The sequence below is a fragment of the Mustela nigripes genome, chromosome 17 (genome assembly GCF_022355385.1).
Source record: "Mustela nigripes isolate SB6536 chromosome 17, MUSNIG.SB6536, whole genome shotgun sequence".
NCBI lineage: Eukaryota > Metazoa > Chordata > Mammalia > Carnivora > Mustelidae > Mustela > Mustela nigripes.
In genome coordinates, this window is record NC_081573.1 from 48,162,267 (window position 1) to 48,174,775 (window position 12,509).

A 12,509-nucleotide genomic window follows, 5' to 3' on the forward strand; every position below is an offset into this window, starting at 1 on the left:
GAAATGAACAGTTCAGACGGGGGATTATCGCCTCCGCCAGGGATTATCTCCGTCAGGCTCAAACCACCCGCCAAACTAGAAACCTTCCTTAGGAGTCCCTACAGCGGCACGCCCAAAGACTTATGGGAAATGTAGTCCCGGAATTTGATGAACCACCCCTCAGAGGACCCTGGGACGGCCAGCAGCCCTTGCATCTGCGCATGTGCAATGCTGCGAGCGCGCCGGTGGCTGCCCTTCCCCCACCTCCTGCCGCGAGTGGGTGACAGGGCCCCGGTCTCCGCGCGTCTTCGCTGACTCGCTCCCTGACCCGGCTAGGCACTGAGCCACAAGTGGAGGCTGTGCCCCTCCAGGTATGAAGGTGGTTCCCACGCAGCTCTGCAAGGCCTGGGGGCTGAGGGGAAGGAGTTGAGGGATGGGCTCCTGTCCGCGCGGGGTGGGAGCCCAAACTTCCGCGACTCGAAGGCGGCGACGACCCTCGGGGCGGTGTCGGGGGCCGCCTGGCGTTGTTCTCGGCGCGGGGCTGGCGGGACTCGCCTGGCCGGACGTGCGGGGGCGGAGACGGAGGCTGGGGGTGCGGCGGCGAGGGCTCGCCTTCCTCCCTTTGTCAAAAGAAGCGCCGCCGACTGGCCGCAAGTGTCTCTTACCGCGCGGGAGCGAGTCCGGAAGCTCGCGCGGGTGCGCGCGTGACCAGGCCCCGGGGGCGCGGGGCGAGGCTGGGGGCGGGGCCGGACACACCTGGCGGCGCCGGGAAGGCACGTGCGGCGTCCAGGAGCCTCGCCAGGTGCAGGGAGGAATGAAAGCCCCGGCAAGTTACCTGAGGCACACGGGGTTCCTAATAAGAGCTCTGACCTCTCAGGAAAAACCTTTTCAGCCAAATCTTCCTCTGATCCTTACACCTGGTCTGCGACGCCCTCGTGTCTCAGTTGCAACCGGAGGGAAAAGGGAGGCTCAGATGGGCGGAAGACCCGAGATCATACAGCCAGCCAGCACCTTGTGTAAATGGCACGTGCTTTTTCCATTTGCCTTTTGATTTCGCTCACTGATAGTTGTGCCATGCCGGCGTTGTGAATTTCTCTGTTGTAGAATTTACTGTTCCCTTGTATGACGTCCAGAAACCTTGACCACTTTGAGATTATGCAGGTTGACTTATGCTTCCCACTGTACTTTAGAATCAGTTGTATTTTTTTTTTAAATCTGCCCGTATTTTATTATCCAATTAATGGCTGCATTTAATGAGGAGGAATGGACTCCTTTATGATACTGGGTCTTACTGTAGGCCTTCCCAGTGTTCAAGTCCTGTTTTGTTTTGTCCCCTTCAGGGCGCTTGATAATTACAGTTTGTCGTTTTTTCAGCTTTATTCTTATGTAGTATTTTATTGAAGATGTAATCATTTTTCCATTATTTCATATGTTTTCTCTTGCTTTTGTTCATATTTTCCACTGTTCTTATTTTGTATCTTGGGACTTCACCCCTTTTTGTTTTTGCCTCCTTTATTGTGGTAGCTAACGGTTATTTTTATTATTAATAATAGCTTTAATATCTGTAGCATCTGTAGTAGTGTCTACTCCGTCATTTTTGTCTTGGAAATTGGTGTCCTTTTTTTTTTTTTTTACTTTTGGCCAGTTTACCTAGAGGTTTTTCAATATTATTGATGTTTTCAAATAACCAGCTTTGGGGTTTTATTGAATTTCTCTGTTTTTTTCTGTTTTTTTTTTTTTTTAATTTCTATACTTACCTTTATTATTTCCTTTCTTATGTTTGCTTTGGGTTTAATTTCCTTTTCTGATTTCTGAAGGTAGAAGCTGCGATCATTGATAAAAACTTTCTTCTTTTCTGATACAAATAGTGTAATGCAGTGTTTTTTTTTAATTTTTTAAATTTTTTAGGATTATATTTGTCAGAGAGAGAGCATAAGTAGGGAGAACGGCAGGCAGAGGGAGGCAGTCTCTTTGCTGAGCAAGGAGCCCAATGCAGGACTCTATTCTAGGACCCCAGGATTATGACTGGAGGCGAGGGCAGAGGCTTGACTGAGCCACACAGGTGTCCCTAATGCAGTGTTTATAGTTAACAGTTAATATTGTAAATAGTTTAATGCTGTATTACTACTTCAGCTATGTCCCTCAAATTTTGTTATGTTGTGCTTTCATTTCCATTTAGTTCTTTGATTTTTTAAACTTTTCCTTGTGACTTTTCACCCCTTGGTTATTTAGAATTCTTTTTAACTTCCAAATATTTGGAAGGAAGGAATTTCCAGATCTCTTTCCATTAATTGATTTTTAGTTTAATTCTGTCAAGGAATATACTTTGTTACAAATTTCAGTTCTTTAAAATTTGAGGTTTATTGGGTTTCTGGGTGGCTCAGTTGGTTGGGCAACTGCCTTCAGCTTGGGTCGTGATCCCAGAGTCCTGGGATCGAGTCCCACATAGGGCTCCCAGCTCCACGGGGAGTCTGCTTCTCTCTCTGACCTTCTCCCCTCTCATGTGCTCTCTCACTGTCTCTCTCCCAAATAAATAAATAAAATCTTAAAAAAAAAAACAACAACCCAAAACTTGAGGTTTGTTTTCTGACCAAGTATGTGACCTATCTTAGGAATTTTTAATATGTATTTTAATGACTATTGTGCTGTTGGTGGTAGAGTCTTCTATAAATATGAAATGGGTCAGGGTGGTTTATAATATGGTTTAGTTCTTCTGTATCCTACTGGTTTTCTGTCAACCAATTCAGTCACTGAGAAAAGAGTATTGATGTCTCCAACTATAGTTATGGATTCATCTGTTTTTTCTTTCAGTTCTGTCAGTTTTTGCTTCATGTATTTTGAAGTTGGTAGGTACAATATATTTAGGATTGTTAGGTCTTCTGGTCATTTGACACAATGATCAGGTGTTATCTATCACATCTATTGATCAGGTGATATCTATAATACCACTCTCTGGTAATATTATTTTGAAGCCTACTCCATTTGATATTAATATAATCACTCTAGCTTTCTTTTGATTAGTGTTTACAAAGCATATCTTTTTCATACTTTTACTTTTTTTTAAAGATTTTTATTCATTCTAGAGAGGGACAGAGAAGAATCGTGGTGGGGGGAGGGGAAACATAGGGAGAAGGACAAGCAGACTCTGCTCAGCATGGAGCCCCATGTGGGGCTTCATCTTGGGTCCCCGAGATTGTGACCTGAGTCTGAACTAAGAGTCAGACAAAGTGTGTCAGTCAAGCGCCCCCATCCTTTTACTTTTGATCTAGCTATGTTTTTATGTTTCAAACTGTGTATCAACAGCACATAGTTTGGCCTTGATTTTTTTTTCCCAGTAGACAGCCTCTGTCATTTCATTGGTGTATTTATACCAATTATCAGTGTGGTTTGATTAAAACCTACTGTCTTGCTAGTTTTTTCTACTTGTCCTATTTGGTCTTTGTTCCTATTTTCTTCTTTTTCTACTTCTGGATTAATGGGTACTTTTATGATTTCATTTTTTCCCTCCACTATTGGCTTATAATTTATATGTCTTAAAAAAATTTTTTTGTGGTTGCTCTAGAGTTTATAATGTAAATCTGGAGTTAATTCACAGTGGACCTTTAAGTAATATTGTACTGCTTTATGTATAAGATCATATATGTATATGTGTATATATATACTCCCAATTCATCATCCCATCTTTTGTGCTATTGTCATGTATTTTGCATATGCCATAAGCCCTCGAAACTACTTTTTGACAAATCGATTATCCTTTAGAGTGATTAAAAGTAAGAAAAAGTTTCCTTTAGAGTCATCTTTATTTTAACTACTCCCAGAGATCTTTATTTCTTTGTGTAGATCTAGTTTTTGTCTGGTTTTATCATATTCCTTCTACCTAAAGAACTGCTTTAAATATTTTGTGTAGTACAAGTCTACTGGTAATGAGTTCTCTATGTTTTTGTTTGTTCAAAAAGGTTTGGATTTCAGTTTTTTTTTTTTTTTTTAAAGATTTTATTTATCAGAGGTGGGGGGGGGAGCGAGCACAGGCAGACAGAATGGCAGGCAGAGGCAGAGGGAGAAGCAGGCTCCCTGCTGAGCAAGGAGCCCGATGTGGGACTCGATCCCAGGACACTGGGATCATGACCTGAGCTGAAGGCAGCTGCTTAACCAACTGAGCCACCCAGGCGTCCCATCAGTTTCATTTTTTGAAGAATATATTTGCTGGGTATAGAATACTGGGTTGATAGATGCCCTCCTCCCCCCTTTTAAAGTACTTTACAGATGTCACTGCATTATCTTCTGGCTTGTATAGTTTCTAAGGAAAAATTGGCTGTGACTCTTTATCTTGGTCCTCTATATAATGTGTCAGCTTTCCCTCTGGCTACTTTCAAGACTTTCTCTTTAACCTCAGTTGTCAGTGGTTTGAATATGTCAGTTGTGTTGCATATGGTTTGGCTTGCTATTTATCCTATTTGGATAAATTATTTGAGCTTCTTGGATCTATCGTTGGTATCATTCCTTTTTTTTTGGAGAATTCTCAGTCATTATGTCTTCAAAACTTCTGTCCCAATCTCTCTTTTCCTTTTGGGATTCCAGTGACCTGTTTGTTAGGCTGATTGATACTGTACCACAGCCTTTGGATTCTCTAATTTTTCATTCTGCTTTGTCTTTGTGTTTCATTTGGGTAATTTATTTTTAAAAAGGATTTATTTATTTGAGAGAGAGAGACTGTGAATAGGGGGAGGGCAGAGGGGGGGAGAGAGAGAGAGAATCCTAAAGCAGACTCCCTGCTTTATCAATAATCAGGAGTCAGCTGCTCAACTGATTGAGCCACCCAAGTATCCCCTTTCTGTCCATTCTGAAGAGGCAAGGGACTATCCCAGTAGGTGGTGTTTCCCCCAGTGATATGTAAAGCTCTATAAACAAGTTATTGTTTGTAGGGTTTGTAGGGGTTCCAAGGCAGATCACATCACTAATAACAATATCTTCCTTTTTCTCTCTTCCAGTTCTACCTTCATAGTTCCTGGGCTTCACCCAAATACTGCAAAAAATGAACAAATCCCAGGTGAGTTGATTGTTTTTCCCAACTTTATTTTTCAGTGCATCTGAGGAAGTTTATAAGGAAGGACCCAGAGAAAGGTGAAATAGAATAGAAAGGAAAACAGTAAGAATGGTTGATCAATACTAGCAGCCAAAAAGCAAACGAGTTGTCTTGAATTGATTATGTGAGTGTTATGTCCTTGGTTCTCTGGTATTAGTTCTGAACAAATTTTATGGACCTTCACATAAATGGTGTTTTGGACAACATCCCCAGATACTGTGGGTTTATCAGTTTGTCTCTGGTTGTTTTATATCGCATTCTTCACTGCAAATGCAGGGTTTTGTGTGTATTTTATTCTTTCAATCAAATTAGTATGATGCCAAAGAATTCAGTAAATCTCTGGGTGTGTATTTAAATTCAACAGCCTCCACGAGTGCCACTGTCATTACTTTCTTGACTAGCTTTCCAGAGTTTATATGTACATATTTATACAAGTACAAGTATAGGTTATTTTTTTTTTTTTTAAGAATTTTATTTATTTCTGGGACGCCTGGGTGGCTCAGTTGGTTAAGCAGCTGCCTTCGGCTCAGGTCATGATCCCAGCGTCCTGGGATCGAGTCCCACATTGGGCTCCTTGCTCGGCGGGGAGCCTGCTTCTCCCTCTGCCTCTGCCTGACTCTCCGTCTGCCTGTGCTCGCTCTCTCCCCTCTCTCTCTCTGATAAATAAATAAATATTTAAAAAAAAAAAGAATTTTATTTATTTATTTGACAGAGAGAGATCACAAGTAGGCAGAGAAGCAGGCAGAGAGAGAGGAAGGGAAGCAGGCCCCTGCTGAGCAGAGAGCCCCATGTGGAACTCGATCCCAGGACCCTGAGATCATGACCTGAGCCGAAGGCAGTGGCTTAACCTACTGAGCCACCCAGGCGCCCCTACAAGTATAGGTTATTTTAAGATAGCATATTAATCATGCTGGTTTGTTTATATGTGGTTTTTTTGTTTGTTTGTTTTTTTGAGAGGGTAAGTGAGAGAGGGAACACAATGAGAGGGAGTGGCAGAGGGAGAAGCAGGGTCCACACTGCACAGGGAGCCCAATGTGGGGCTCAATCCCAGGACCCCAGGATCATGATCCAAGCTGAAGGCAGATGCTTAACTATCTGAGCCACCCAGGTGCCCTATATGAGTTTTATTTTGTTTTTATTTAATACACTTCAAGGTTTTTTGTTTTTTTTTTAAAGATTTTATTTATTCATTTGACAGAGAGAGGGGGATGACACAAGTAGGGAGAGTGGGGAGGAAGAAGCAGGCTTCCCACTGAGCAGGGAGCCCAATGCAGGGCTTGATCCCAGGATCCTGGGATCATGACCCGAGCCAAAGGCAAATGCTTAATGACTGAGGCCCTTCTAGACTTCATTTTTTCAGAGCAGTTTGAATTTACAGAAGATGTGAGCAAAAAGTAGAGTTCCCATATACTCCTTCACTCCTTCCACACAGTTTACCCTTATTAACATCTTGCATTAATGTGGTATACCTGTTATAATTCACGAGTCAATATGGACACTTCAAAATCTGTAGTTTACATTAGGGCTCATTCTTGGTGTTGTACGCTCTATAGATTTTGACATATGACAAGTATTCCCCACTGTAGTTTCCTAGAATAGTTTCCTGGCCTATCTGTTCATGCTTATCTCCCTCTCCCTGAGCCCCTGGAAACAACTGATCTTTTTACTGTGTGCATAGTTTTGCCTTTCCCAGAATGTCATATAGTTGGAATCATACAGTTTCTTTCACTTAGAAATATGCATTTGAGTTTCCTGTATGTTTTTTCATAGCTTGATCATTTCATTTTACCACTGAATAATATTCTGTTATATGGTTGTACCAACATGTATTTATCCATTCACCTATTGAATGATTGCTTCCAAGTTTTGATAGTTATGACAGGCGCTACAAACATTCATTTGCAGGAGATAAAATAACTTGAGTAACTACAGAGGAGTGTAATTGCTAGACCATATGGTAAGGGTGTGTTTAGTGTTGTAATAAACTGCCAGAGTGTCTTTCAAAGTGGCTGTGCCATTTAGCATCCCTATGAGCAGTGAATGAGAATTCCCGTTGCTCCATAGACCTTGCCAGCATTTGTTGCTGTCAGTGTTGTGGATTTTGGCCATTCTGATAGGTTTGTAGCAATATTTCATTGTAATTTGAAATTCCTGTATGACATGATGTTGAGCATGTTTTCCTATGTTTATTTGCCATCTCTATATTTTCTTTGATGAATTGTCTGTGAAGGTCTTTGGCCCATTTTTAAATCAGGCTGTTTGCTTTCATATTGTTGATTTTTAAGAGTTCTTTTATAGAATTTGGATACCAGTCCTTTTTCAGGTATGTGTTTGCAAAGATTTTCTCCCTATCTGTGGCTTGTCTTTTCATTCTCTCAATTTTGTATTTTTTTCACTCATTGTCTGAAGTCTCCATATCAGAAGTTTCCTCATTTTTTTTAATTGTATAATGTAACATATATACAGAGGAGTGTTTAAGCTTTGTGATACTCTTTATATACATTACAACAATGTGTATAATAAATATGTATGCCTTGGGTGCCTGGGTGGCTTAGTTGGCTAAGCGTCTGCCTTCGGCTCAGGTCATGGTGTCAGGGTCCTGGGATCGTGTCCCTCATCTGGCTCCTTGCTCAGTGAGGAGCCTGCTTCTCCCTCTCTCTCTTCTGCTCTCCGTGCTTTTGTTCTCTCACTCTCTCTGTCAAATAAATGACTTTAAGAAAATAAAATAAATATGTATGCCTTAATAATAAAATGGGCATCCATGTACCATACCCAAGTTAAGAAACAGAACATTCTCTGGGGTGCCCGACTGACTTACTCAGTTAAGCATCTGCCTTCTGCTCAGGTCTTGATCCCAGGTCCTGGAATCGAGCTCTACATCGGGCTCCCTCCTCAGCAGGAAGCCTGCTTTTCTCTCTCTTTCTGCCCCTCCGCCCTGGTGCACGTATAGGCACTCTCTCAAATAAAATTTTAAAAAAAGCAAAACATTCTGTGTTCCTTATGATACATTTTCTGATTCAGTCCTCCTAGTAGGTAGCCAGTATCTTGATATTTCTGTGAATTATTCCCCTCCTTTCTTTAAAGATTTTGTAGCTTATCTATATATATTCCTAATGAATATAAAATTCAGTTTTGAGAAACTATAACTGGAATTTATATTACTTTGTTTTGCATAATTTTCTTTCTGGTTGGTGGGTTTTTTCTTTTCCTTCCAGACAATAAGATCTAAAAATGTCCTTATATGCACCCATGTTCCCTTTGTCAAGACTTGGGTGTTTTTTGTTTTTTGGGGAGCGGTTTAAGAAAAATTTATTTAAATTCAATTAATTATTATATAGTATATTATTAGTTTCAGAGGTAGAGTTCAGTAATTCATGAGTTGTGAATAACACCCAGTTCTTATGACATCATGTGCTCTCCTTAATGCCCATCATACAGTTACCCCATCCCCCAACCCACCTCCCCTTTAGCAACCCTCAGGTTGTTTCCCATAGTTAAGAGTCTCTTATGGTTGTCTGTCTCTCTGATTTCATCTTATATAATTTTCCCCTCTCTTCCCCTTCTCCTATGATTCTGCTTTGTTTCTTAAATTATGCATATGAGTGAAATCATATGATACCTGTCTTTCTCTGATTGACTTATTTTGCTTAGCATAATATCCTCTACTTCCATCCACATACAAATGTTTAGATTTAATGGTGGTTTTTTTTTTATGGCTGAGTAATATTCCGTTGTATACATATACCACATCTTCATCTGTTGATGGACATCTAGGCTCTTTCCATAGTTTGACTATTGTGGACTTTGCTCCTGTAAACATTGGAGTGCAGGTGCCCCTTCAGATCACTACCTTTGTCTCTTTTGGGTAAATGTGTTTTTTGGTAATCATTGTTTTTTCTTTCTTTTTTTTTTTTTTTAAAGATTTTTTTTTATTTATTTATATGCCAGAGAAAGAGAGAGAGCGAGTGAGCGAGAGCGTACAGGCAGGCAGAGTAGCAGCAGAGGCAGAGGGAGAAGCAGGCTCCCCGCTGAGCAAGGAGCCTGATGTGGGACTCGATCCCAGGACGCTGGGATCATGACCTGAGAGCCAAAGGCAGCTGCTTAACCAACTGAGCCACCCAGGCGTCCCAATCATTGTTTTTTCAAGTTACATTAGCCAGTGTTCACTAAAGAGATGTAACCATTCATGTGTTATTAGTGGTAGTCTAAAATGATACAACCTTACTGGGGAGTAATATGGCACAAATGATCAAGTAAGCATAAGTCTAATTGTATCTAGAAATTTTGCTGTATTGGGTAAAGATTTCTAGGAGAAAATGAGCTGAATAGAGTCTCTGGGTCATAGTCTGGCTTCAGCTTTTCAGAGAGTTTCCAAAAATCCCATTTGGAAATGTCATTGGCAAGGTCATGAGAAAGATAGGAAAACATAGGCTCACATAGTTGGGCCATCTGGCAGGGTCAAAGTGTGGATCAGGTATAGAATGTCTGGTAGAAATATAATTAGAGCAGGTGGGTTGCTCTATATTCTTTATTTCTTAGCTCACTGGGCAACAGCCACCTCTCAGGAGTAGATTATAGCAGAACACAAGAAGTGAGTGTCTTCATCTGATCTAGGGCAGGTTGGTGTGGAGGGGAAACATAGATGCCATCACTACATGTTCAAACCAAGTCAGATCCCATATGGCTAAGAATCTGGGCCAGGCTCACCCAGGCATTCTGCCCTCAGGTTGAAAAGGTGGTACAGTGCGGTCAGCATCTTGTTTATGACAACCCTCAAAATGCTTGCTTTCGAATCAAACAATTACATTCTCTATGACAAGCAGTTTGGTATCAGTAGAGAATCAATGCCATCCTGCAGTCTCCTTGAAACTTTGCCTAGGGATTTCCTTTGGCTCTGATATTGATCGTTTTTTTGCCCCTTCCCATGTCTTTTGTCTTATTTGGGTTACTGTTGTTTTACTGGAATACATTCATTCTCCAGTATCTTCTTAAGAAAGGGTATGTGAGAGATATGTTTTGTAGACTTTGCATTTGTGAAAATGTCTTCCTTCTGTTGTGATACTTGCTTGATAAGATAGAATGAATGTGTATTTGTCCATTTGTTGCTTTAGTTCTCTCTGGTGTTGCTTCATGTAATTTGAAGCTGTGTTATTGAGTGTGTGTGCATTTATAATTGCTCTCTCTTCCTGGTGGTTTTACCCTTCTGTCATTTTGGAATGCCCTTCTGTGGTTATAGAAATACAGCCATACCTGCCTTTTTATGATTAGTGCTTTTGTGTTGTATTTTTTAAGTGGTTTCTGTAGGGATTACGGCTTATATACTTTACTAATCATCTTGAATTAATATTTTACAACCTGGGGACACCTGGGTGGCTCCGTTGGTTGAGCGTCTGCCTTTGGCTCAGGTCATGATCCTGGGATCCTGGGATCGAGTCCCACATTGGGATCCTGGGATCGAGTCCCACATTGGGATCCTGGAGTCCTGGGATCAAGTCCCACATTGCTTCTCCCTCTGCCTCTTTTGCTTCCCCTGCTTGTGCTTTCTCTCTCTCTGACAAATAAATTAAATCTTTAAAAAATATATATACTATACCACCTCAAGATGATCCAAGAACAGTATATATTCTATTGCAATGAATTGTAGCTTTTATCTCTATGTATGCCTTTTATTTTACCCTTTTTTTTTAAAGATTTTATTTATTTATTTGACAGATATCACAAGTAGGCAGAGAGGTAAGCAGAGAGAGAGGAGGAAGCAGTCTCCCTGATGAGCAGAGAGCACGATGCGGGACTTGATCTCAGGACCCTGAGATCATGACCTGAGCCAAAGGCAGAGGCTTAACCCACTGAGCCACCCATGTACCCCTACCTTTTTTTTTTTTTTTTTTTTTTTAAGATTTTATTTATTCATTTGAGAGAGAGAGTGCACGCCACACAAGCAGAGAGGAGGTTCAGTATGGTTCAGAGGTAGAGGGAGAAGTAGACTCCCCACTGAGCAGGGAGCCTGACATGGGATTTGATCCCAGGACCTGCAGATCATGACCTGAGCTGAAGGCAGACATCCAACCATCTGAGCCACCCAGGGAGTGCCCCTATTTTACCTTTATTTTGAAAAATATTTTCCCTGGGAAAAGAATTCTAGGGTTTCTTTTTTCTCTCAGTACTTTTTTTTTTTTTTTTTTAGATTATTTATTTATTTATTTGATAGACAAAGATCACAAGTAGGCAGAGAGGCAGGCAGAAAGAGAGAGGAAAAGCAGGGTCCCAGCTGAGCAGAGAGCCTGATGCGGGACTTGATCCCAGGACCCTGAGATCATGACCTGAGCCTAAGGCAGAGGCTTAACCCGCTGAGCCACCCAAGCCCCTCTTTCAGTACTTTATTATTTTTTTGATTTTCTAAAATTTTATTTTTTTCAGTGTTCTAGAATTCATTCTTTATGCACCACACCAGTGCTCCATGCAATACATGCCTCCATAATACCCACCACCCAGTTCACTCAACCCCCTACCCGCTTCCCTCCAAAACCCGCAGTTTGTTTCTCAGAGTCCACAGTATTTCATGGTTTGTCTCCCCCTCCAATTTCCCTCAGCTCACTTCTCTCCATCTCCCAATGTCCTCCATGTTATTCCTTATGCTCCACAAGTAAGTGAAACCATATAATTGACTCTTTCTGCTTGACTTAATTTCACTCAGCATAATCTCCAGTCCCATTCATTTTGATACAAAACTTGGGTATTCATCCTTTCTGATGGAAGCATAATACTCCATTGTATGTATGGACCACATCTTCTTTTCCATTTGTCCATTGAAGGGCATCTTGGTTCTTTCCACAGTTTGGTGACTGTTGGCCATTGCTACTATGAACACTGGGGTACAGGTGGCCCTTCCTTTCCCTGAATCAGTATCTTTGGGGTAGATACCCAATAGTGCAATTGCAGGGTCATAGGGAAGCTCTATTTTTAATTTCTTTTTTTTTTTTTTTAATTTATTTATTTGACAGACAGAGATCACAAGTAGGCAGAGAGGCAGGCAGAGAGAGAGGAGGAAGCAGGCTCTCTGCTGAGCAGAGAACCCGATGGGGGGCTCGATCCCAGGACCCTGGGATCATGACCTGAGCCGAAGGCAGAGGCTTTAACCCACTGAGCCACCCAGGCGCCCCTATTTTTAATTTCTTAAGGAATTTCTACACTGTTTTCCAAAGTGGCTGTACCAGCTTGCATTCCTTTGAACAGTATAAGAGGGTTCCCCTTTCTCCACATCCTTTCCAACACTTGTTGTTTACTGTCTTGTTAATTTTGGCCATTCTAACTGGTGTAAGATGGTATCTCAATGTGGTTTTGATTTGAAACTCCCTGATGGCTAATGATGATGAATATTTTTTCATGTGTCTGTTAGCCATTTGTATGTCTTCTTTGGAGAAGTGTCTGTTCATGTCTTCTGCCCTTT

The 12,509-nt window shown here is 41.3% G+C and overlaps 1 protein-coding gene across 3 annotated transcripts in view; it reads left to right on the top strand.

Moving 5' to 3' along the window:
* Positions 1-12,509, top strand: part of ZFP1 (ZFP1 zinc finger protein) — a 26,153-nt gene continuing 13,644 nt past the window's right edge. For 2 of the 3 annotated variants that reach the window (XM_059381509.1, XM_059381510.1), the window contains exons 1-2: positions 2-350; positions 4,968-5,026. In XM_059381509.1, coding sequence (XP_059237492.1) covers positions 5,012-5,026 — 15 coding nt within the window. In that variant the 5' untranslated portion in view covers positions 2-350; positions 4,968-5,011. Of the gene's footprint in view, positions 351-4,967; positions 5,027-12,509 lie in introns of all 3 variants that reach the window. The other variant, XM_059381508.1, reaches the window with a different exon arrangement.